Consider the following 26,871-nt stretch of genomic DNA (forward strand, 5'->3'; position numbering starts at 1 on the left):
AACCCCCTTCCCCTCCCCCTTTTCTGATGAAGGGTCTAGGCCCGAAACGTCAGCCTCTCTGCTCCTATGATGCTGCTTGGCCTGCTGTGTTCATCCAGCCCTGCACCTTGTTGTCTCGGATTCTCCAGCATCTGCAGTTCCTACTATCTCTGGATATGGGTCTGACTGAAACACTGGACACAAGGCTCCGTTGGGTATAAATAGGATGAATAGGAAAGTACTTTTGACATTAGTTAAGAAGTCAATAACCAGACATCATAAATTTAAGTAAGAGGTAAAAAGCTAAGAATTGAGAGATTGTTTTTCTCTCAAAGGATGGTCGGAATCTGGAACTTATTGCTTGAAAGTGTAGTTGTATTAGAAACTCTCGTAACATTTATTCAGTATTGAGCTAGTCGCCTGTATTGCCATAGCTTCCAGGGCTATGAGCCAAAAGCTAGAAAATGGGATTAGTGTAGTCAGATCTTTGTTGACTGGCATGGTCTCAATGGTCTGAATGGCCTCCAGGTGTGTTGTAACCGTTTATGAATCTCTGAGTATTGGGGGACTTTGATTCAAATTAGTGGAAGATTATTTCAGGTCTGATATAATTGAGTCTTCACATAAATCATTATCAAAGTCATGGAGTCATAGTGGGAGGTTTCAACTTCCCCAACATTAACTGAGGCAGTCATAATATGAAAGGTTTAGAGGGAGCAGAATTCTTAAAATGTATACAGGACAGAATCCAAGGATCTTTGGAAAATTACAACCAATGCATTTACCATCTTTGTAGCTACTTCTTTCAGGATCCTAGGATGCAAGCCACCAGGACCAGGGGACTTTAGCCCCAATAGTTTGTCTAATTGCTACTTCTCTAGTGATGGTGATGGTACTGAGTTTCTCCCCCATATTCTTTAGTATTAATGAGATGTTCAAAGTATCTTCACAGAATCATAGAGAAAGTTCACTTCCGTTGTAGAGACTGATGCAAAATATCTGGTTATCTCTTTTAACATTTCCTTGTTCCCCATAACTATCTCCCCAGATTCATGTTCTAGCAGGCTATGTTCACTTTCACCTCTTGTTTCCTTTTTACATATTTAAAGAAGCTCTTTTTATCAGATTTTAAATTCCTCAACAGTTTGCCCTCATAATTTATTTATCTCTATCTTTATTACATTTTTGTCCTCCTTTTCTGAATTCTTAATTTATCCCAGTTTTTGGGGCTATCGCCATCTTTTACTTCCTCATATGTTTTGTCTTTCAACTTAATACTTCCCTTTACTTCCTTGGTCAGCCATGGCTAATTTATCCATCTCTTAGAATCTTTCATACTTACTGGTGTATATTTGTGCTGAGAATTATGAAATAGCTCATAGGGTCATACAGCATAGAAACAGACCCTTTGGTCCAACCAGTCTATGCCAACCAGTTCCCAAACTAAGCTAGTCCCACCTGCCTGCATTTGGCCCATACCCCTCCAAACCTTTCCTATTCCTGAACTTAACCAAATGTCTTTTAGACATTGTAGCTGTACTTGCAGCCATCACTTTCTTTGGCAGTTCATTTCACATATGAACCAGTCTCTGTATAAAAAAGTTGCTCCTCATGGCCTCCCACCTTAAAAATATGTCCTTTGGTTTTGAATTCCCCCGCCCCAGGGGAAAGACCTTTGTCATTTACCTTATCTATGCCCTTCATGATTTTATAAACCTTTGTAAGGTCACCCCTCAATCTCCTAGGCTCCAGTGAAAAAAGTCCCAGCACTTCTAGTCTATTTTTATATCTCAAACCCTCCATTCACAGCAACATCCTGGTAAACCTGGTAAAGCTTCATCAGAGGCCTCATTGATGATGTCACCTAGCATGGTGATGAAACGTCTGAACGAAAACAAGCCAACTCAGCAAGCAAGTCAACAACCTCATCCTGGTAAACGTTTTCTGAACCCTCTCCAGTTTAATAATATTCTTCCTATAACATGGCGACCAGAAGAGCACACAATGCTCCAAAACTAGCCTCACCAACATCCTGTACAACTTTAACATGACATTCCAACTCCTATACTCAAAGATCTGAGCAATGAGGGCAAACATGCTAAATGCCTTCTTAACCACTCTGTCTACCTGTGACACAAATTTCAAAGTATTACATACCTGAGCCTCTAGGTCTTTCTGTTCTCCAAAATTACCAAGGATCCTGTCATTAATTGTAAAATCCTACACTTGTTTGTTTTACAAAAATGCAATACTTCATATTTATCCAAATTAAACTCTATCAGCCTATTGACTCAATTGATCAAGATCTCTTTATAGAACAAAGAACAAAAATCGATACAGCACAGGAACAGGCCCTTCAGCCCTGAGGCCTCCGCCGAAACATTCTGCCCTTCCATATTAAAACTGTCTTCACTTATAGAATACGTATCCCTCTATTCCCTTCCTATTCATGTATTTGTCCAGGTGCTTCTCGAATGCTGCTATTATGTCTGTTTCCACTATCTCCTCTGGCAGTGTATTCCAGGCACTCACCACCTTTTGTGTGAAAAACTTACCTCGCATAACTAGTAATTGATCCCTCCACCCTGGGAAGAAGCCTCATACTTTCCACTCTATCCATGCCATTCACAATCTTATAAACTTCTATCAGGTCACCCCTCAACCTCTTGCATTCCAGTGAAAACAACCCAGTCTATCCAACCTTTCTTCATAACTAAAATCTCCCATACCAGGCAACATCCTGGTAACCCTTTTCTGTACCCTCTCCAAAGCATCCACATCCTTTTGGTAGTGTGTGAACCAGAACAGTTTGCAATATTCCAAGTGTGGCCCAACTAAAGTTCTTTAAGGTGCAGCATAACTTGTCTATCCTTATACTCAATATCCCTTCCAATGAAGGCAAGCATGCCATAGGCCTTTTTTACAACTTTATCTACCTGCGTTGCCATCTTTAGTGATCTGTGGACATGCACACCCAGATCCCTCTGCATATCAAAACTCCTCGGGGTTCTGCCATTCACTGTATAATTTCCACCTGTACTTGACCTTCCAAAATGCATCACCTCACATCTTAGATAACCTTCTTCACTCTCCAGTGTGCCACCAATATTGGTGTCATCTGCAAACTTACTAACCATGGCTCCACATGTTTTCATCCATATCATTTATGTAAATGACAAACAAAAATGGACCCAGTACTGACCCCTATGGAACACCTGGCCTCCAGTCCGAAAAAAAGACTTCCACCTCACCCTCTGTCTCCTGCCATTAAGCCAATTTTGTATCCAATTGGCAAGCTCCACCTGAATCCCATGTGATCTAACTTTAATAATTAGTCTACCATGCAGAACCTTGTCAAAAACTTTACTAAAGTCCAAATAAACAATGTCTGCCCTTATCAATCTTTTTGGTTACTTCATTAAAAAACTCAATCAAGTTTGTGAGACACAATTTTCGTCGCACAAATCATGCTGACTATCCATAATCAATCCTTATCTCTCCAAATGCATGTAAATCCTGTCTTTCATAAACACCTCCAACACCTTACCCACCATCGATATCAGACTCACAGGTTAGTTGTTCCTAGGCTTCTCCTTACAACCTTTCTTAAACAATGGCACAACATTAGCCACCCTCTAGACCTCCGGTACTTCACCAGTATATACCTCCTTAAATGTCTGCCACTGCTTGCTTACTGTTTTTCCTGCTAACCTATCTATTCAGTTCATCTTAGCTAACTCTGTCCTTATTTCATTGTTATTCCCTTTATTTAAGTTAAACACTGTTGTTTATGACTCATGATTCTCACAATCAAACTGATACGTTGACAAGTTATGTAAGTGGCCAAAAAGTTGGCGAATGGAGTATGATACAGGAAAATGTGAAGTTGTTCATTTTGGAAGGGAGAACAAAAGACAGAATATTATTTAAGTGGAGAAATGCTGCAGAAATCTGCAAAACAAATGGTTTTGATGTTAATTGTGCAAAAAAAATCACAGAAAGCTGGCATATGAGCAGCAGGTAATCAGGAAGGCTCATGGAATGTTGGCTCTTATTTCAAGACAGTTGGAGTATAAGAGTAGGGAAGTCTTACTGCAACCATACAGGGTGCTGGTGAGATCACATCTGGAATACTGTGTGCAGTTTTAGGTCCCTTACCTAAGGAAAGACGTTGTTTCATTGGAAACAGTTCTGAGAAGGTTCACTTCGATAATCGCTGATATGGAGGGCAAAAGTTTGGGACTGTACTCATTGGAGTTTAGAAGAATGAGAGGTGATGTCATTGAAACAGATAGGATTCACAATGGGCTTGACAGGGTAAATGCTGAGAGGATGTTTTCCCTCATGGAAAAGTTTAAGAGTTCTGAATGAAGGGGTGCCAATTTAAGGCTGAACTGAGGAAGGATTCTTTTCTCAGAGAGTTGTGAGCCTTTGGAACTCCTTGCCACAGAGAGCTGTGGGGGCAGTGTCTTTGTGTATATTTAAGTCTGAGATAAATTCTTGATCAGTCATGGACTCAAGGGTTGAGGGGAGAAGGCAGGAAAGTGGATGTGAGGAATGTCAGATCAGCCATGATCCTACTGAATGGCTAAAGGGGTCAAATGACCCACTCCTATTCCTATTTTTTGTCTCACAGTCTAAAGAATTGCTTTTTAAGCCCATGTGCAGAAGGACCTGCACTTAATTTTAGGTAATGAAGCTGGGCAAGTTGAAGTATCAGTGGGGGAGTATTTTGCAGACAATGATCATAACCCCATTAGATTCAAGATTGTTATGGAAAAAGGCAAGGATCAGCCTGAAATCAATGGTCTCAACCATGGAAAAAGCTGATTTTAATAGGATCAGATATGATTTGGCCAGCGGGCTGGGAGCTGATACCTTTAGATAAGTCTGTGTCATAGCATCAGGATGTATTCAAGACTGAAATATGGAGATTACGGGGTAAACATGTTCCACTAAAGATAAAAGGCAAGACTATCAAATCCTGTGAACCCTGGATATACAGCAGTGGATTAGAGAAATAGGGAGGTTCATGGCAGATAGCGAGGGCTCAAACTGCAGAATCCCTAGAGGAGTATAGAATGTGCAAGAAGGAACTTAGAAAGGAAATCAGGACAGTGAAAAGGGTGCAAGAAAGAATAATGGCAGGGAAAACAAAATAATGGATAATCCTAAGTTATTTTACAGTACATTAGGGTAAAAGGATAACTAGGGAAAGAGTAGGACCCATTAAGGATGACAGTGGTAACTTGTGTGTGGAGCTGAATGATGCAGATAGGGTTGGAAATTAATACTTTGTATTGGTGTTCTCTACTGAGAAGGGTGACATGAATATAGAAATCAGGGAAAAGGTCTGTGTTACAATTTTTAAAATGAGTATACTGAGAGCAGGTTCTGAGTGGCAGAACATCTCCTGATCTGGATGAAATGTATCCCATGTTGTTGAGTGAGGCAAGGAAGGGGCACTGGTAAAAATTTTCAATTCTTCTCTGGCCACAGGTCACCTCTTCAAAAAATTCAATCAAATTGGTCAGACATGACCTCCCCTAAACAAAACCATGCTGACTGTTCTTGATTAATCCCTGTCTCTCCAAATGCAGATTAATTCTGTCCCTCAGAATTGCTTCCAATTGTTTCCCCACCACCGAGGTTAGACTGACTGGCCTGTAGCTTCTTGGTTTATCCCTCACTTCCTTCATGAATAACAGTACCACAATGGTTATCTTCCAGTCCTCTGGTACCTATCCTATTGCCAGAGAGAAATTGAAAATTATTGCCAGTGCCCCTGCTATTTCCTCCTTTGCCTCACCCAACAGCCCTGGAGATTTATCTACTTTTAAGCCTGTGAGACCATTCGGAACCTCTTCTTTGTCTGTGGTAATTTCTTTAATTGTATCACAGACCTTCTCCCTGATTTCTATATCTATATCTCTGCTCCCACTGTGAACTCAGATGCAGAACATTCATTTGGAACCCTACTTGTATCATCCTGCTCTATACACAAATTACCACTGCAGTCCTTAATATGCCCTACTCTTTGCCTCATAATCCTTAATGTTTTTGAAGAACAACTTGGGAATTTCCTTTATTTTACCTGCCAGTATCCTTTCATATCCCCTTTTAGCTCTCCTAATCTCTTTTGTAAGTTCCCAGTTCAGATTTTGAGCATCTGCAGTATTTGTTTCTACTTTTGCTTTCACCTGTTCTTAATTTTCTTTCTCTAAACCTATCATAATCTTGAACATGTTTATCAAATCTTCGTCTTAATCATCTTTGTATGCTAGGAGAACAATTCCATCCTCTCCAACAAACCCCAACCCTGAAAACAGTTTGGTAAATTTCCTTTTTTCTTGAGGACCCTCTCACAGTTCCTAAAATGTAGTGACCAGTACTGGATGCAATACTTTAGTATTTATGAAGGTTCAGCATAACTTCTGTGGTTTTTTACTCATTGCCTTTATTTACAAGGGCCAAGATCCCATTTACTTTGTTAAACACTCTCTCAATATGCCTTGCCGCTTTCAAAGATTAATATACGTCCATTTCCACGTCCCTTTGTCACTGTGCACTATTTAGAGAACTGTCATATAGTCTATGTCCCCTCTAGCTATCTATTCTTGCTTGACAATCCAGAGCAGTTCTGAGGGTGTCCTGCACTAAGGTGCTGATTTTGGTCTCAAATGTTAAACAGGCCCATATTGCAGGGTATAAAAGATCCCATAGCAATAGCACTGGCCAATATTTAACCCTCAGACAACATCACAAAAACAGATTATCAAGTTATTGCCATGTTGCTTTTGGTGGGATTTAATCATCCGGCAAAAGTTGAAATTGGAAACATTTCAGAATTTTCGTCAATTCAGAACAGTCCATTTATACTTGACCAATCAATGTGCAGCTACTAAGTCCAAGCTAGTACTCTTAATGACAGATTCGGCACCTAAAGGTTTGGAGAGCTGTCAGGACACACAATGTGGATCGCATAAATACACAGGTACACCAAGCGACCATGTCTCACTCTGACAGGGAAAAGCCAGAATTGTGATAATTTGGTTCCACATAAATGACATAGCTGGAATTTCAACCAATGACTGGAAATACCATCAAATCCATTCCTAAATCCCAGGGATAGGATCCTTCTAATATCCAGGGCCAATACTCCATGACTGCAGATGCTCAGCAGAGACTCCTTTTTTCCCTCTGCTCAATGAGGAACATCATTTCTTGATATTTTTTCCCTAAAACCTAAATTGAAATATCAGTTTCCAAGTGAAGGGAGCTTATGCTCCCTCACATCAATTTCCTTCACTCTATGCTCACTGAACCCACGTCTGCTCCCAAGAAAGGTAGAGAATGAAGTAAAAAAAGCTCCTACTGCTTCTTCCTCTGCATGTTCTCAAATGATTAACAGCTGAATTCATGCTTCCATTGCCATATCTGGAAACAAATAATTGGAATGTTGGGACATACTGCTGCATGCTAGATTCCTTGGGATTTTCCTCTTGCCTCCCTTCTGCCATTTGGAGGGATTTTGTTACAATATATTGAGTGCAATGGTTTCAGTACTAGGAACAACTGTGCATAGAGTTAATGCATTTACGCAGCTCATTTTTTCTGTGCTCAGCACAGCATGGGGTCACCAGCATTATGTACCTCAGGCTTCCTGAAACCCAATCCTTCACCTGCTGGCTGCAATGGTACATAGTGGAACAATAGTGGCACATTCAAAATGAAGGAATTATGAATAATCAACTTACCTACAACAAAGTCATTGCAGTATTTTGTTTTCAAATTCCATAACCTTATAAATAGTTCAACTCTGCAATCATCAGATTATGCAGTTGTACCAGTTTTTAATTTTGGAATTTGTTGATTTGCTTTTGCGGGTGGCATGGTTGTTCAGTGGTTAGCACTGCTGCCTCACAGCACCAGGGACCCAGGTTTGATTCTACTCTCTGGCAATTGTCTGTGTGGAGTTTGCACATTGTAGTTGTGTGGGTTTCCTCTGGGTGCTCTGGTTTCCTCCCCAGACCAAAGGTATGCAGGTTAGGTGGATTGGCCTTGCTAAATTGTCCGTAGTGTCCAGGGATGTGTAGGTTAGTTGGATCATCTATGGGATATGCAGAGTTATGGGGATAGGATAGGGATGCAAGTCTGAGTGGAACGTTCTTTGAAGGGTCAGTATGGGCTGCATGGCCTGTTTCCACCCTGTAGGGATTCTATGATGTGGAATACACAATTAACTTGCTTCGCCTGAATACCTTTTAAGGTCGATGTAGATAGATTTTTATTAGGGATTGGGATTAAAGGAATATTGGGAGTCGATGGGAATGTGGGATTTGAAAAATCATCCATGATTTTATAGAATGGCGAAGCAGGTTGATGGTTTTTCTCTGCTTCTAATTTGTGTGCTTTTTTAGGCTTCTCTAAAGTGAGTTCCCAATAAGAGGAGTAAGTTCCTCTCAATAACATGGCTAGTTGCTGAATTCAGCTGTTACCCCAAGGATTGGAGATGGGAAGGTTATCTGCAACAGAGACCCCAAGCTGCTGATGCATTGTGTACCTGGGGCAATGTGTTGTGTCACTGCCCTAATCATCTTTAAGACAGCAGCAGAGAGGTGGATATGTGCAATTTCCAAGAGACAGTTCGTAATGGGAAAATACATAAAAGTTATAACATAAAAGAGGCCATTTGGACCAGCCATTCTATATCAGCACTTACCATGGACACAAACAGTTTGAAACATGACTCCTGCTTTGTTCAGATTCCTTCATCCACGATGGAATCAAAACTAGAATTTTGACAGCTTCTGCCACCGTCACTGACCCGGTACCATTTTCTGCTGTTCCCTTTCTCCATTCTCTTACTCTGAGCAGTGACCTCAGAACAACAATGACACAGAGCTGAAGCTCTGTCTCAATCAGATTTCCCTATAAGGACAGCTCTGTGAATTGGCATCTTGCTCAGTGTAAGAGATGATAAGAATGCCATGAAAGGTTTTAAAATAGTGACCTTGTGTTATCTAGCAAGGTCGATTCACTCATGGTACACAGACAAAATGATAAACACCACATGCGATTCACATTACCAGTCCTTACGAACGAGCAGAACATTACAAAGCAGACAATGAAGTCCCAGCACCAGACTGCTGGAGAAAGTTCTCCAACTCCTTACAAACTATACTGTGGTACAGGGAGTGGCACGCTGCATTAAGAAATGTTAACCCTAGTCCAACCTGACCAAGTATCACTCCTCGGCATATTCTTGATCATCTGAAAAATGATGGTTGGATTTGTTGGCAGTACTCTCAAGTGGTATTAACAAATTAATAACCTGCTCATTAATGCTCAATTTGCGTTGTGCCAGGGTCACTCAGCTCCTGACCTCATTACGGCCTGGGTACAAACATGGACAAAAGAGCTGAATTCCAGAGGGGAGGCAAGAGTGACTGCGCTCGACATTTATACAACATAGAACATAGAACATAGAACAGTACAGCACAGTACAGGCCCTTCGGCCCACGATGTTGTGCCGAACTTTTACCCTAAACCTAAGGTCTATCTGATCTCCACCCCTACCTTATACTATCATCCATATGCCTATCTAATAGCCACTTAAATGCCCCTAATGAGGCCGACTCCACTACCTGCTCCGGCAATGCATTCCACGCCACTACCAATCTCAACCTACATCTGACGTCTCCCCAATATCTACCTCCACTCACTTTAAAACTATGCCCCCTTGTAATAGCTACCTCCACCCTAGGAAAAAGTATCTGCTGTCCAGTCTATCTATACCTCTGATCAGTTTGTACACCTCTATCAAGTCACCTCCCATCCTTCGTCATTCTAAAGAGAAAAGCCCTAGCTCTCTCAACCTTTCCTCGTAAGACCTTCCCTCCATTCCAGGCAACATCCTGGTAAATCTCTTCTGCACCTTTTCCAATGCTTCCACATCTTTCCTGTAATGAGGCAACCAGAACTGGACACAATACTCCAGATGTGGCTGAACCAGGGTATTGTATCGCTGGAGCATAACTTCGCAGCTCTTGAACTCAATCCCTCTATTAATGAAAGCTAACACACTACATGCCTTCTTAACAACTCTATCCACCTGGGTGGCAGCTTTCAGGGAACTGTGGACATGAACCCCAAGATCACTCTGCTCCTCCACACTGCCAAGGATCTTTCCGTTAACCCTGTATTCTGCTTTCAAATTTGTCTTTCCAAAATGAATCACCTCACACTTTTCAGGGTTAAACTCCATCTGCCACTTCTCAGCCCAACTCTGCATCCTATAAATGTCCCTTTGTAAACGAGAACAGCCCTCCACACTATCCACAACTCCACCCACCTTTGTATCGTCTGCGAATTTACTAATCCACCCTTCCACTCCTACATCCAAATCATTTACAAAAATCACAAATAGAAGAGGACCCAGAACAGATCCTTGTGGTACACCACTCGTAACTGAGCACCATGTTGAATATTTTCCATCCACTACCACCCTTTCTCTTCTAAAGGTCAGCCAATTCTGAATCCAATCTGCCACATTTCCCCCTATCCCATGCCTCCTTACTTTCGGCATGAGCCTACCATGGGCAACCTTCTCAAACGCCTTACTTAAATCTATGTATATCACATCCACTGCTTCACCTTCATCCACGTGTTTGGTCACCTCTTCAAAGAATTCAATAAGGTTTGTGAGGCATGATCTAACCCTCACAAATCCATGCTGACTATCACGAATCAAACTGTGCCTATCCAAGTGATCATAAATCCTATCTCTCAGAGCCCTTTCCAATAATTTGCCCACCACTGAAGTAAGACTAACTGGCCTGTAATTTCTGGGGTTATCCCTATTCCCTTTTTTGAACAAAGGAATGACATTTGCCACTCTCCAATCTTCTGGCACTATACCCGTGGACAATGAGGACGAAAAGATCATCGCCAAAGGCCCTGCGATCTCTTCCCTCACTTCCCATGGAATCCTTGAATAAATTCCATGAGGCCCGGGGGACTTATTTATCTTCAAGTTCCTCAAAATTCCTAGTACATCTTCCTTACTAACATCCACCTCCTCTAGCCTACCAGCCTGTTTCACACTGTCCTCCCCTACAACTAGGTCCCTCTCAGTTGTGAATACCGAAGAAAAGTATTCATTATGGACCCCTCCCATCTCTTTAGGCTCCGTGCACAAATTCCCTTTTCAATCCTTGATCGGCCCAACTCTTTCACTGGTCATTCTCTTATTCCTCACGTACATGTAAAAAGCCTTGGGGTTTTCCTTGATCCTAACTGCCAAGGTTTTCTCATGCCCTCTTATAGCTCTCCTAAGCCCTTTCTTCAGCTCCTTCCTGGATAACTTGTATCCTTGTTTCCTAAACCTTATATAAGCATCCTTCTTCCTCTTAACTAGTCGTTCGACCTCTCTTGAGAACCAAGGCTCTCTCACTCGACTGCATCTTCCCTGCCTGCTAATGACAAACATATTGAGCACACGCAGTATGCATTCCTTAAACAATCTCCACATTTCAATAGTGCTCTTCCCTGACAGCATCTGTTCCCATTTTATGTTACCAGTTCTTGCCTAACAGAATTATAACTACCCTTCCCCCAATTATAAACCTTACCCTGCTGTATGTACTTATACTTTTCCATGACTATTGTAAAAGTAACAGAGTTATGATCGCTAATGCCAAAATGCTCTCCTACCAACACTTGGCCCAGTTCATTGCCAAGCACCAAATCCAAAGTGGCCTCTGCTCATGTTAGTCTATCTACATGCTGTGTCAGGAATCCTTCCTGAACGCACTGGACAAAATCCGCTCCATCCAAACTATTATAACTAAAAAGTTTCCAATCAATATTGAAGTCACCCATGACTACAATCCTGTGACTTCTGCACCTTTCCAGTATCTGCCTCCCAATCCGCTCCTCCACTTCTCTGCAACTATTAGGGGTTCTGTAAAAAACCCCCAACAAAGTTACTGCTCCTTTCTTGTTCCTGACCTCAACCCAAACTGACTCTGTAGACATATCATTCTCGAACTGCCTTTCAGTAGCTGCTATACTAGCCCTGACTAGCAATGCCACTCCCCTGCCTCTTTTACCACCTTCCCTATTTCTTTTAAAGCATCTAAATCCCGGAACTTCCTGAACCATTCCTGTCCCTGAGTTACCCAAGTTTCTGTTAGGCCACAACATCGTAGTTCCAAGTACTAACCCATGCTCTAAGTTCAGCCGCCTGATACTTCTAGCATTGAAGTATACACGCTTCAAACCATCCCTGTGTCCACAATTACACTCCATCGACAGCATTTCGTTATTAACAACCTCACTCCCTGTTGTGTCTATAGGAAGGCTGAATACCTCATTCTCTGAATTACAAATCCGGTTCCCCATCCCCTGCCAATCTAGTTTAAACCACCCTGTATAGCTCGAGCAAACCTCCCTCCCAGGATATTTGTGCCCTTCCGGTTCAGGTGCAACCCGTCCTTACTGTACAGGTCCCACCTTCCCCAGAATGTGCTCCAATTATCCACATAATGGAAGCCCTCCCTCCTACACCAGCCCTGTAGCCACGTGTTTAGCTGCACTCTCTCCCTATTTCTTACCTCATTATCATGTGGCACTGATAGTAATCCAGAAATAACTACCCTGTTTGTCCTGGACTTCAGCTTCCAACTTAACTCCCTGTACTCGTTTTTCACATTCTCAATCCTTTTTCTACCTATGTCATTGGTACCGATGTGTACCATGACTGCTGGTTGCTCACCCTTCCCCTTAAGGATCTTGAAGACATGATCCAAGACGTCACGGACCCTGGCACCCAGGAGGCAACATACCATCTGTTTGTCTCATTCGCGTTCACAGAACCGCCTGTCTGTGCCTTTAACTATTGAATCCCCCACTACAATTGCTCTCCTATTCTCCCCACTTCCCTTCTGAGCCACAGAGTCAGGCCCTGTACCAGAGACCCCGTCCCTGTGACTTACCCCTAACCCTGTCGTCCCTCCCAACAGTATCAAAAACAGTATATTTATTGTTGAAGGGAATGACCACAGGGGATCCCTGTACTGACTGTTTCCTTTGCTTCCCTTTCCTTACTGTCACCCAACTGCCTTCGGTCTTAGGGGTAACTATGTCCCTGTAGCTCATTTATATCACCACCTCAGCCTCCTGTGTTCATCCAGCTCCAGTTCCAGTTCTCTAACGCTGTTCTTGAGGAGCTGGAGCTGGGTGCACTTCCCACAGGTGAAGTCAGCAGAGTTACTGCTGTTGACTCTTACCTCCCACATCCTGCAGGAGGAATATTGCGCTGCCCTGACTGCCATCCCCTCTAAATTTAAACTTCCCTGAAAGAATTGCAAAAAGTAGAGAATAACTTACTTACCCTTTTATTCTAAGGTTAGAGGAGGTGGAAGGGTGGGAGACACCACTCTTGTGCTCTCGCTCCCGGTCTACTCCTTCTCCGCCGCCAAAAATGAAGGCGCCAAAGCACTAACTGTGTGTTATTGTACTCGCCACTTACCTTTCCAGCAGTCCCCTCGCGCTCTCTCCCAACTCAGAGGAAATCGTTGTGCTTATTGACCCTCCACACGGAGTCTTTTTTTTGGTTAGAGGAGGAGGGTGGGTGGGAGACACTACACGTGTAGCGTTTCGGGTTTAGCCACTGCTAGAATATATGATTTTACCTTCCCAGCAATCCCCTCGCGCTCTCTCCCAACTCCTGCTGCTGAACAAATGGAGAACGTTTGTAGAACACCTATGTTCTGTCCTTAAAATAACCAAAACTTCCAGCTGCTTGCACTTTAACACACCACCATGTTCCCTGGTCAACATCTCTGCAGTGCTCCAGTGAAGCTCAGTGCAAGCTGGAAGAACAGCTTCGCATTTTCTACTTAGCGACCCTGCACTTCAGGACTCAATGTCAAGTTTAACCATTTCAGAATGTGAACACCCTGCTCCATATATGTTACTCTTCCTCCACACCCCTAGGTTGGTACTAGCACAGCCAACCTATTTTCAACCACTTACATCTCTTGTTACCTAGCATTTCTCTCTCGGTTTATCATCAGAACCTCTTTATTTACAATCCATATATTTTATCTCTTTCTGGGCACTGTCTCCATGCATTTTATTCAATCACCTCCCCCCATCAACAGCACAAATACCAGCCTTTCCAGTTATTTTCGGTTCTGGCAAAGGATCACTGGACTTGAAATGTTAACTCTGTTTTTCTCTCCATAGATGCTGCTTAACCTGCTGAGTTTCTCCAGTAATTTCGCTTAATGTTATATAAGGGCTTTAGGACCCTGGGGCAATTTTATGATGTGGTATGTGATAAAGTTTAGGACAATATGCCTTGTGAGATGTGCTCCAAATACTCAGCTAAATGTCCTTTCTGCAAACTCTTTTGGGTCAGGTTGGCATGGGCTGGCCACTTTTCTTGAGTGACATATCAGCCATGACTGGGATTCTATTTTCAATATCTTCATCTCCCTGGTGAAGTAGAGTCCAAGGAGATTAGGAGTGAGATGGGGCCTGTTAAAATATGTCATCCACTGGAGACCCTGATTGCCCTTTGTGCATTGCATTCACTCTAGATGCAGTTTCAGAGTGAATATCAAGAGTTTCAGGATTATTGCTAATTACAGGCATGATATCGGGCCATCTAGGCAATCAGTGATTTTCTGTGGATGTGGTCCCAGTCACAATTGCAAGTGAATGAAGATAAATCACTCAGGTGGTGTTCCCTTGCATCTGCTACCTTTGTCCTTCTAAGGGGTGGAAGATGATGTCAAAGGAGCCCCAGGTAAATTTTGGCAATCCATCTTGTAGATAGTACACATTGCTGTTACTGATCATCAGCGGTGGAGAGAGTGGATGCTTCTGAATGGGATGTCAATCAAACCAACTACTTTGTCCTGAATGGTTTGAAGTTTCTTGAGTGTTGTTGGAGCTGCACCCATCCAGGCAAGTGGGCAGTATTCCATCACATTCTTGACTTGTGCCTTGTAGATGATGGACAGGTTTTGGGGAGTCAGGAATTGAGTTACTCGCTGCAGTATTTCTAGTGTCTGACCTGCTCTTGTTGGTGCTATGCTTATGTGGCGAGTCCAGTTGAGTTACTGGTCATTAGTAACCCAGATGTTGATAGTGGGGGATTCAGAGATGGTAACACCATTGAATGTCAAGAGGCGGTAATCAGATTGTCTTTGGTTGGAGATGTACATTTCTTGGCATTTGTGTGGCACGAACATTACTTGCCACTTGTCAGCCCAAGCCTGGGTATTGTCCAGATCTTGTTGCATTTGAACATGGACTCTTTCGGCATCTGAGGAGTCACAAATAGTGCTGAACATTGTGCAATTATTGGTGAACATCCTGACGTCTGACCTTATGATGGAGGGAAGGTCATTGATGAAGCAGCTGAAGATGGTTTGGCCTAGGACACTACCCTGATGTACTCCTGTAGAGATGTCCTGGCGCTGAGGTGACTGACCTCAAACAGCCATGACCATCTTCCTATATGCTAGATACGATTCCAACCAGCAGAGAGTTTGCCCCCTGATACCCATTGATTCCAGTTTTGCTAGGGCTCCTTGACGCCACACTCAGTCAAATGTGGCCTTGATGTCAAGGGCTGTCACTCTCACCTCACCTCTGGAATTCGGCTCTTTTATCCATGTTTGAACCAAGACTGTAATGAAGTCAGGAGCAGAGTGGTCCTGACAGAACCCAACTGAGCCGGTTATTGATGAGCAGGTGCCGTATGATAGCACTGTTGATGACACCTTCCATTGCTTTACTGATGATCAAGAGTAGACTGATGGAGCAGTAACTGGCCGGGTTGGTTTTGTCCTGCTTTTTGACTACAGGACATACCTAGGTAATTTTCCATGTTGTTGGGTAGATGCCAGTGTTGTAACTGTGCTGAAAGAGCTTGGCTAGGAGAGCGGCAAGTTCTGAAGCACAAGACTTCAGCACAATTGCTGGAATGTTGTCAGGGCCCATAGCGTTTGCAGTATCCTTGATGTCACGTGGTGTGAATCAAATTGGCTGAAGATTTGTGTTGTGATGCTGGGGACCACTGCAGGAGGCTGAGATAGATCATCCACTCTGCACTTTTGGTTGAAGATTGCTGTGAATGTTTCAGCCTTATCCTTTGCAATGACATGTTTAGGGTTTTCCACCATTGAGGATAGATTTATTCATTGAGCCTTCTCCTCCAGTGAGTTGTCCACCACCACTCAAGACTGGATGTGGCAAGAATCCAGAGCTTAGATCTGATCTGATCTGATGGCTATGGGATCACTTAGCTTTTTCTGTCACTTGCTGCTTATGCTGTTTGGTGTGCAAGTAGTTCTGTTTGGTTCTTCACCAGGTTGACACCTCATCTTCAGATATGCCTGGTTCTGCTCTTGGCATGCCCTCCTGCACTCTCCATTGAACCAGGATTGATCCCTTGGCTTGATGGAATGTTCGTATAGTTAATGGAATCAAAGCCTTACACTTCATGTTGGGGCATTACTTATCATAGAGTGCATTACGCTGCAATGATAGCAACAATAACAGCCTGGATGTAACTGGAACCCAGCAATCAATTTGGATAACAATGAAGCGAATCCTTTTCTCCGACCCCCATCAGCTCACAGCTTTCAAATCACAAGACCCTTAGTTAAAGCACAATTACCAACTCCTCAAACCAACAAAAGTTCAAGCCTATGTTATCCTTATCAGTTCTTCCAATGAAGCACATAATTTCTAATTATAAGTAGCTCGTGGTCTTGCACCATGAGTTATATGTTACTTGAGAGGAAACTTTCTACACATTTGTGAATATTATTTCCCCCATGAAACTGTGGAAATTATTTTTGGATAATTGTCCTGATTTGCAAATGTACACAATTAGTAATATTTGTAGCAGTAGAGTTAACAATGGAGGGAACTGATAACATATTCTTACGTCAATTGATGTTGTCCTCCGACATCCCCAGGCCAGTCCACCTTACAGATCACTCGGCTTTCTAATTGCACAATGCGGGCATAGAAACACTGTGGGAAAGCTAGAGCCAGGGCCAGGAACCAGATAAACCCAATCACTAGCTTAGTTGAGCTGGACGACAGCCTGGGCTTCAAAGGGTGGATGATGGCAATGTACCTGTGCAGTGAAATACAGCAAGTGTTATATCACAATGATCAGATCTCAGTCCACCATATTATCCTCAATCTCTAGTAACAATTACATTGAAAGCTCAGAACAGCCCATTCTGCCCAACACATCTAAATCAATGATCACACTCGACACAGGCATTATCTAATCTTCCTTCATCCAGCCTTATCCCTCCATTCTTTTCTCCCTCATGTGCTTTCCTAACTTCCTTTTAAAAGCATCTAGGAAGTAATAAAGCTTCCACGCCGATTTTGTGCAATCTGTAAAGTGCACTGGGCTAGGAAAATAAACTTCAAGTTGTCTTCTGTACTGTGAGATTCCGAGTAATGTACAATGTTGTTTCGCAACTCTCAGTGTAATAATCTAATCAATTGAGTTATGGAAAGATGCATCAGTTCTTGCAAATGTACATCCTGTAGCATGTATAAGCTCCAGAACATCTCTCGCGTCCTAGACAGTCACTTGTGCAGGAAGTGTCATCAGTTCAAGGAGCTAAAGCAACAGCTGGCATCACTGCAATGTATCCAGGAAGCTACGTTCTTCTGGCGATGGTCACCTCACAGATTTAGGGGGTTCAGGGAGAGAGTGATCATGTGACTACCAGACAGTCAAGGAGGACAAGGCAGGTAGTTCAGTTTTAGCTAAGCAAGGCAGAAATTTCAGTTTTCCTTTTTAAAGTTGACAAAAGCACAGCAAATGAGGTTGGCATGTAGACACTTGGTTCACTTTTCTATTAAATATAAGGTTTTCAGAACTAGGTTTCAAGGAGTCTTACTTGGACTTGAGGCATGCCTGGAGTCTGGCTGTTCTGTTGATGATCTTGTGGACGTAAGTGATTTGGATAGTAAAAGCAGGTTGGATGTTATCAGCTGGTTAGATTCTTAGCAGCCTGCCTTAACGTTAATAGCAGAATGATTCTCACCAGACTGCAAAAAAGGGTCCAGAAATTATGATTAAACTTTTCAGAAATAATAGAGATTTTGGTCATGTGGCAGGGTTTTGAAATGAGTTGATTTAGTTAACTGGGCAGCTTCTATGCCTCTGGTCACAACCAATGTACGTTGTATGAGCTAGATGATGGACCGTTGGTGCCATTTCAAGCGTAATGTCTATATAGTGCACTTTTTTTAACCTGACCCTGATGGAAAGACATGTCTATTATTCTTTTGCCTTTGTTGACTGTGAGGTCTACACATTGCAAAAGTGTGAGATTCCAGGAAGACGGTGTTTGAGTTCTGTCTTAGTATTTACTGATTGGAATTTTCCAAAACTTGTAATCAACTTGCACAACGTGATTGGCACAGGCAAACTAAAAGAATAAAATATTTTTAATAAAGAATTTATGATTTATTTCAGCTATAGTGGACCTGACAGAATATAAACAGGATGAGATGAATTCAATTGTTCTTCCTGACTTGTCAGGTATTTGGCTGGTTAAAATGTCTTTCACAGACTATTACATTAATAAAAACATGCAGACATTGAAGGCATTAAAACTGAACAGAATGATTTAAAGTCTGTGCTGAAAATTGAAAACCCTGATGATAATTTGTGTCTGGCTTTATAGAAGGATAAAGCAAATTAATGCACCCAGAAAGTAAACAGAGGGTTTCTCCTTTGATGACAATTCACAGCCACCAGTGTTCAAAAGCCAGATGGCTTGCCAGCAATTACGAAAGTTGCTGTTGATAAAGTTAACCAGACCTAACAACTTGTGAAGAATTTGGTTCCATCACATATATTATCTCAGGAATTAGACTGTGCCTTATCCAATACATATTTTGGAAAACAACATAAAAAATGTGGAACCACAATACCGTCTTCTAGCCAAGGATATGGAGAAGATGTATTACCTATGCAAAATGAGAATCAAGATCTTTTACAGATATTGAGAGAAAATCAACAGACCAGCAGTAAACTAAATTTTCATTTGCAAGACAATTGAGACTCTAGGAACTCACACTGGATTTTAAATTTAAGTTATCGCATGCAGTTAGTTGCTATGGACTAAGCCATAGAATGTTCTCAATAGAATATGAATAATTCCAAAATCTGTCACAAGAGGAAGAATGTTACAGTATGTAATACATTGGTTCATTTGTTTATAGTGGTGCAATTTGTTATATTTTGATATCATTATGGAATAAAATCATTACTACTATGTTTTTAGAATTCCTACAATGTGGAAACAGGCCCTTCAGCCCAACAAGTCCACACCAACCCTCAGAGCATCCCACCCAGACCTATCCTCCTATAACCCACCCAATCCACACATCCCTGTTCACTACGGGCAATTTAGCATGGCCAATCCACCCAGCCTGCACACTTTTGGACCGTGGGAGGAAACCCACGCAGACACGGGGAGAATGTGCAAACTCCACACAGACAATCGCCCGAGAGTGGAATCGAACCCAAGCCTCTGGTGCTGTGAGGAGGCAGTGCTAACCACTGAGCCACCGTACCGCCCCAAACAGCAATGCGTGGTTGACTTTTAGGGGGAGATGTCATGAATACTGACCTTTACAAGACAGTTTTGTTTAAAACAGAACTGAAAAGAGGATGGGGATGGAGTCCTGATAAAAACACCTTTGCTCCAAGACATGAACTTGAGATCTGGTTGCCAAGAGGAAGGAACTCAAATAGAGATCTGAAAATTTCCTCCCAATGGTTTTATATCCTTCTTTGAATAAGCTGACTAATACTGTACATGGTACTTCAGATGTGCTGTCACCAGGGCCCTCTGTAACTGAAGATCAACTTCTTTACTTTTGTATTTAATTTCCCTAGCAATAAATGCTAACATCCAATTAGATTTATTCAATACTTGCATGCATGAGGACATCCAGATCTCTACAAACTCTCACCATCTACTTATTTCTTTTTTATCCTTCCTGCCAGAATGGACAATTTTATATTCTTTATTCATTCATGGGATGAGGCTGTCACTGGCTAGGCAGCATTTATTGCCCATTCCTTATTGCCCAGAGGGAAGTTAAGAGTCAACCACACATTGTTGTTGGTCTGGAGTCACACATAGGCTAAACCAGGTAAGGATGGCAGTTTCCTTCCCTAAAGGACTTTAGTGAACTAGATGGGTTTTTCCTGACAATCGACAATGGATTCACCGTCATCACTAGATTCTTAATTCCAGATGTTTATTGAATTCAAATTCCACCATTTGTCATGGCAGGCTTTGAACCCGGGTCACCAGAAATGTTGTCTAGGTCTCTGGATTAGCAGTCCAGCGATAATACCACTAGGCCATTGCTTCCCCCATATTTTCCCACATTATGCTCCACTGGCCGAATCTTTGCCTCGTCACTCAAAAAATCTCTATATTACTTACTTTTGTCTGTATATAATACAAGAACAAAAGAAATAGGAGCTGGAGTAGGCAATCTGGTGCATCGAGCCTGCTCTGCCATTCAATAAGATCATGGTTGATCAGTTCCATTTACCCGCCCGCTCACCATAACCCTTAATTCCTTTACTGTTCAAAAATCTATCTATCTTTGCTTTAAAAACATTCAACAACGTAGCCAGTACAGCTTCACTGGGCAGGGAATTCTACAGATTCACAACCCTTTGGGTGAAGAAGTTCCTCCTCAATTCAGTCCTAAATCTGGTCCCCTTAACTTCAGGCTATGCCCTCTTGTTCTAGCTTCACCTGTCAGTGGAAACAACCTTACTGCTTCCAGCTTATCTGTTTCCTTCTTAATTTAAATGTTTCTATAAGATACCCCCTCATTCTTCTAAATTCTAACGAGTATAGTCCCAATATACTCAATCTCTCCTCATAAGCCAACACTCTCATCTCTAGTGAACCTCCTCTGCACCCCCTCCACTGCCAGTACATCCTTTTTCAAGTAAGGAGACCAAAACTGTACACAGCATTTCAGGAGTGGTCTCAGCAGCAACCTGTACAGCTGCAGCAAAAGCTCCCTATTTTTATACTCCATCCCTCTGTCAATGAACGACAATATTCCATGTGTCTTCTTAATTACCTGATGCACCTGGAAGATAATTTCTTGTGGTTCATGCACCAGAACACCCAAGTCCCTCTGCACAGCAGCATGCTGCCAATTTTTCACCATTTAATAATAGTTCATTTTGCTGTTATTCCTACCAAAATAGATGACCTCACATTTACTAATATTGTACTCCATCTGCCAGACCTTTGCCCACTCACCTAACCTATCTTTATCCCTCTGCAGACTCTCAGTGTCCTCTGCACACTTTTCTGTACCACTCACCTTAGTGTCATCTGTGAACTTTGACACACTACACATGGTCCCCAACTCTAAATCATATATGTAAACTATGTAAGGTTTTTGGAACTCTCGGATGTAGGTTATCTGGGGATAAATTTGGGGATTTATCAGCCTTCAATCCCATCAATTTCCCCAATATCATTTCTCTACTAATATAGATTTTCTTCAGTTCCTTCCTATTAATCGTCTCGATAATACTTGTGTTCCCCATCATTTCTGGTACGTTATTCCAGTCCTTTATGAAGACAGAAGTAAAGTATAAAATTAATTCATCAGAAATTTCTTTGTTCCCTGTTATAAATTCACCCATTTCTGACTGTTAGGGGCTAATATTAGTTTCCATCAATCTTTTCCTTTTTACATACCTGTAGAAACTTTTACAGTGGATTCTTGTGATCCCTGTAAGCTTGCTCCCATACTCTTTTTTTCCCCTCTCTTTATAACTTCCTTGGTCCTGCTTTGCTGATTTCTAAAATTTTCCCACTCCTCAAGTCTGATAAAATGTGGAGCTGGAGGAGCACAGCAGATCAGACAGCATCTGAGGAGCAGGAAAGTTGACTTTTCGGTCAGGACCCTTCATCAGGACAGGGGAAGGGAAGGGAGCTCAGAAATAAAAGGAGTGGTTTGGGACTGGGGGAAGGTAGGTGGGATAGTGATAGGTGGATGCAGGTAGGAGTTTGTAGACATTGGTCAATGGGAAGGGAGGGGTGGATAGGTGAGAAGGGAGATGGTCAGGTTGTGTCAGATCAAGGAGGCAGGAATGAGAGGGAGGGCTGGACACGGGATGAGGCTGGGGGTGGGGAGATTTTGAAGCTGAGGGTTTCAGGGCAGAGGAGATAACCAGGGGGTTGCAGAGGGAGAGAGACCCACTGAGATCTCTTCAGAGACTTATCCCATGTCCAACCCTACCTCTCATCCACAATCATTGACCAATCCCCACTAACCCTTACCTGCATCCACATATCGCCATCCCACCAACCTTCCCCCAACACCACCCACCCTCTATTTATTTCTGAGCTTCCTTCCCCCTCGCCAGTCCTGATGAAGGGTCCCAACTTGAAATGTTGACTTTCCGACTCCTCAGGTGCTATCTGATCTGCTGTGCTCCTCCAGTTCCACATTTTATCGACTTGGCTTCCAGCATCTGCAGTCCTTGCTATCTCCAGTCCTCAGGTCTTGATTTTTTCTTGCCAATTTGAAGACAGAAAGGAAAATAAGTTGTGCAGAGGACATAAATAAAGAAATAATAATTGCCAAGGGGACCTAGAAAAAGGTAAGTAATTGACCTTAATTAATGAGCCATGATCATAATGAATGGGGGAGATGGCTCGAGGGGCTGAATGGCCTACTCCTGCTCTTATCTGCTATGTTACATCTCATCAGCAAATTTGGTGACTATATCTTTAGTCCTTTCATCTTAATCATTGAGATAAATTGCAAATAGCCGAGGACCCAGCACCAATCCCTGTGGCACACCTCTTGCCAATCTGAAAAAGACCACTGCACTAGTGGCCTGCACTATTTCCAGTTAACCACCCTTCTATCCATGCCATTATACTACTCCCTACACCTTTTATCGCCCACAATAATCTTCAATGTGGCATTCTTATCAAAAGCCTTCTGGAAATCTATGTACAACACATCCACTGGTTCCTCTTTATTCACAGCATATGTTACTTCCTCAAAGGACTCCAACATATTCATCAAACATGATAACAAAATGATGTTGACTCTGCCTGATTACACTGAATTTATCCAAAAGTCCAGTTGCAAATAATTTAATAACAGCTCCTAACATTTTCCTTATGACAAAGATTCCGGGCTGATTGGAACAAATTTTGAAAGACTTTAAAAGTTTTTTTTTCTGGACGGCCAGGGAGAAATGAGCCTGCAGGAGAGCTAACATTAAAGGTTGCCAGGAAGACGATGCGCAAGAAAAAGGGATTTGAGACATATCGCCATTGCGTTAGTTAGTTCCTGAGAATGTACCTTTCACAGGAACATAGAAATTGGAATCGGCAGTTCAGCTCACCAAACCTGTCCCACTATTCCATAACATTTTGGCTGATCGGCCTTAATGCTTTTTAACCACACTATCTCCATAAGTAAACCACTGGTAGTCAGAAATCTATCATATTCTACCTTAAACATACTCAAAGGCTGAGTTTCCACAGCTCTCTGAGAATTCTAAAGATTTGCCACCACCCTCTGAGTAAACTAGTCTCTCCTCATCTCAGTCTTAATTGGAATCCCTCTAATTTTAAAATTGTCCCCTGGTCCTAGATTCCAGAAGCAGGGTAAACATCTTACCTCACCCACCCTGCCTATCCCTTGAAGCGTTTTGTAAGTTTTAATTAGATCCCTTCCAGTCTTTGCCCAGTCTCTCTTCAAAAGACAGTCCTGCCATCTGAGAACAAATCTGGGGAACCTTCACTACAACTGCCTTTATGGCAATAATCTAAAACTAGACTGCCTAGGTTTAAGATGAAGGGGAAAAAGGTTTAAAAAGGTCCTGAGGTGTAACTTAGAGTGGTGTATGGAACCAGCTCCCCGAGGAAGTGGTGGAGGCTGGTACAATTACAACTTTTAAAAGTCATCTGGATGGCCAATGAATCGGAAGGATTTATAGGGATATGGGCCGAATGCTGGCAAAGGGGACCAGATTTATTTAGGATACCTGGTCGGCATGGATGAGTTGGACCGAAGTGTCTGTTTCCGTTCTCTGTGACTCTATACCCTATGACAGTCTCGGGTGGAGAGCTGTCCCGGGTGAATGCTATCCTGCGTAAGTCTCGGGTAGAAAGCTGTTTACCTGTCCAGGGCAATGGCTGTCATTGAGTAGATGCTGGCGAACACGGCAGTGATGGGCAACAAGTTTTGGAAACGGCAGTAGTGCGGCCCGAAATACCACTCATTGTGCACGGCGTAGATGAAGTTGAAGGCGGTGTTGAATGCGGCCATGGAGGCGTCCCCCACCGCCAGGCTCAGCAAAAAGTAATTGGTGACAGTCCGCATCCTCCGATGAGCAAGAATGATCCAAACCACGATCACATTGCCAGAGACAGCGGTCAGGATGATAACTGAGTAAGCGACTGCCCAGAGAACCACCTGCCAAGTTGGCTGGGCAAACGCACTGGCGAAGGTGCCATTAGCACTGGCCTCAGTCTCATTCAGATCCACTTCTGCTCCAGTGTTCATCCCCAACAACTTCACTCCAAGCCTGAACTCACCGCCTCCACACTTTCCTGACAACTCCCACTGTACAGACCAAAGCTCCTTTCCCTATACAGACCAAAACCCCTCCGTCCCTACACAGACCCAAACCTCTCCGTCCCCATACAGACCCAAACCCCTCCGTCCCCATACAGATCCAAACCCTCGTCCCTATACAGACCCAAACCCCTCCGTCCCCATACAGATCCAAACGCTTGTTTCTCCAGGCCCAAACCCCTGTCCCTATACTGACCCAAACCCCTCCGTCCCTATACTGACCCAAGCCCCTCCGTCCCTATACAGACCAAGCCCCTCCGTCCTTATACTGACCTAAGCCCCTCCGTCCCTATACTGACCCAAACTCCTCCGTCCCTATACTGACCCAAGCCCCTCCGTCGCTGTACAGATCCAAACCCCTGTCCCTATACAGACCTAAACCCGTCTGTCCTTATACAAACCCAACCCCCTCCGTCCCTATACAGACCAAAACCGCTCCGTCCCTATACAGACTCAAATCCCTGTCCCTATATAAACCCAAACTCTCTCTCCCTATACAGACCCAAATCCTCTGTCCCTATACAGATCCAACCACCCCCCCATCTCCCCCGGCCATATACAAACACAAACCCAATCCACTTTCAATACCGTGACCCAGCTCCAGCCCCCTGACCCGCAAAGACCCAGCCCACTATCACTGAGAGACCCAGCTCACTACTACGGTGGCCCAGTCACTATCCCTCAGACCCAGCTCACTAACAGTGAAAGACCCAACTCACTATCACAATGAACCAGTTCACTATTACTGAGAGACCCAGCTCACTATCACTGGGACCTAGCTCAATAACACTCAGAGACCAGCTCACTCCGATACCCAGCTCACTATCAGAGACCCAGCTCACTATCGCAACACTTGAAGACCCAGCTATCGCAACACTCAGAGATGACCTGTTAGATTTCCAGCGTCCTTTCTCACAATCCCAAGCCCTGCAAAGTCCGAGGTCACCGTGGCGAACACTTTCCCAAATGTCTAACCAGCGACTAGCGTTGATGAAGGTGATGTTTGCAGGAACGGTTTCCTGGTCAAACTGCTGGGGGTGCAGCGTATGTATATCCGAGGGGTGGAGCTGTGGACTTGGTGACACTCACTCCGGGGAGAGAGACTGAGCAGGCGACTGTAAAATTCTCAGAGGCTGCTCACACAGTCTTTCCCCAGTACAGCCTGTCAGCTTGACCAGACCCACAGACACTGACATGAGCTATCCTTTTCTTCAATCAGTCCGAGTATCATCAACTTTTATTCTGTTTATGCCCACGTTAAAATGACCTCGGACAGATTTTCATCATTGGAAATACAATATTGGTAGAACAACTAGCGACATTTCCACAATTAGTTGTTCTTTGAACCAGTGTTGTTTGATTGGCAACATTTATTTTGGGTTTTAATTTGTGAAATTGCTGGTCGCTGTCTTGCGGCGGCGCCCTTTGTACGGTACATTAGCCAGTCCCTCACTCTTTTGGGAAAGTTATTGGAGATACTTAAGCCTCGCCCGAACCATTCTTTCACTGTAATAGCGCCTGGCCTTCGGTTTGAAATGAACTAATCGGCGTCAAGGAATAACACGAATAAAGTTTCAATTTGAAAAATCCAGATTGTAAATGACTTCATGATTAACACAGAGAAACTGCTCAATAAAGCATCTCAGACTATTTGCCTGTCCGGGAGTGTTTGACCAGACGGTGCAAAGGAAATAAGGTGTAGAGCTGGATGAATACAGCAGGCCAAGCAGCATCAGAGGAGCAGGAAGACTGACGTTTCGGGCCTAGACCCTTCTTCTCGAAACGTCAGCTTTCCTGCTCCACTGATGCTGCTTGGCCTGCTGTGTTCATCCAGCTCTACACCCTGTTATCTCAGATTCTCCAGCATCTGCAGTTCCTACTATCTCTGGTGCAAAGGGAACGCTGCTCAGATTTAACCTGGCCCTGAAGAGCGTGAGAAAACAATTTTTTAAAATCATAATTTGCAACAAATATGCATTCCCTTGAGGAATAAACATTACTTTTGTGAACATAACTAACAAGAGAAGTTTAAGGCCTTAGAAGTTTAAGGAAGATGTTTATAATGTTGGCTAAATGGGAGAATTTTATAATGCAGCAAAGTCTGGCCAAAATTGATCATTTTTAAAAACAATATGTGGCATTAAGTTCGAAAATTAGCTAAAAGCAGACTCT

General features: G+C 43.0%; 1 protein-coding gene across 1 annotated transcript in view; it reads right to left on the reverse strand.

Annotated features, from left to right (window-relative positions):
• The window catches only part of tacr2 (tachykinin receptor 2), an 89,962-nt gene extending 65,227 nt beyond the window's left edge, over positions 1-24,735 (reverse strand). Inside the window, exons 1-2 of the mRNA XM_048608930.1 lie at positions 24,242-24,735; positions 16,952-17,146 (exon numbers count right to left, since the gene is read on the reverse strand). Of these exons, the coding sequence (XP_048464887.1) occupies positions 16,952-17,146; positions 24,242-24,627 (581 nt within the window). The 5' untranslated portion in view covers positions 24,628-24,735. The remainder of the gene's footprint in view (positions 1-16,951; positions 17,147-24,241) is intronic.
• Positions 24,736-26,871: the final 2,136 nt, after the last annotated feature.

The sequence above is a fragment of the Rhincodon typus genome, chromosome 20, assembly GCF_021869965.1.
Source record: "Rhincodon typus isolate 14 chromosome 20, sRhiTyp1.1, whole genome shotgun sequence".
Lineage (NCBI taxonomy): Eukaryota > Metazoa > Chordata > Chondrichthyes > Orectolobiformes > Rhincodontidae > Rhincodon > Rhincodon typus.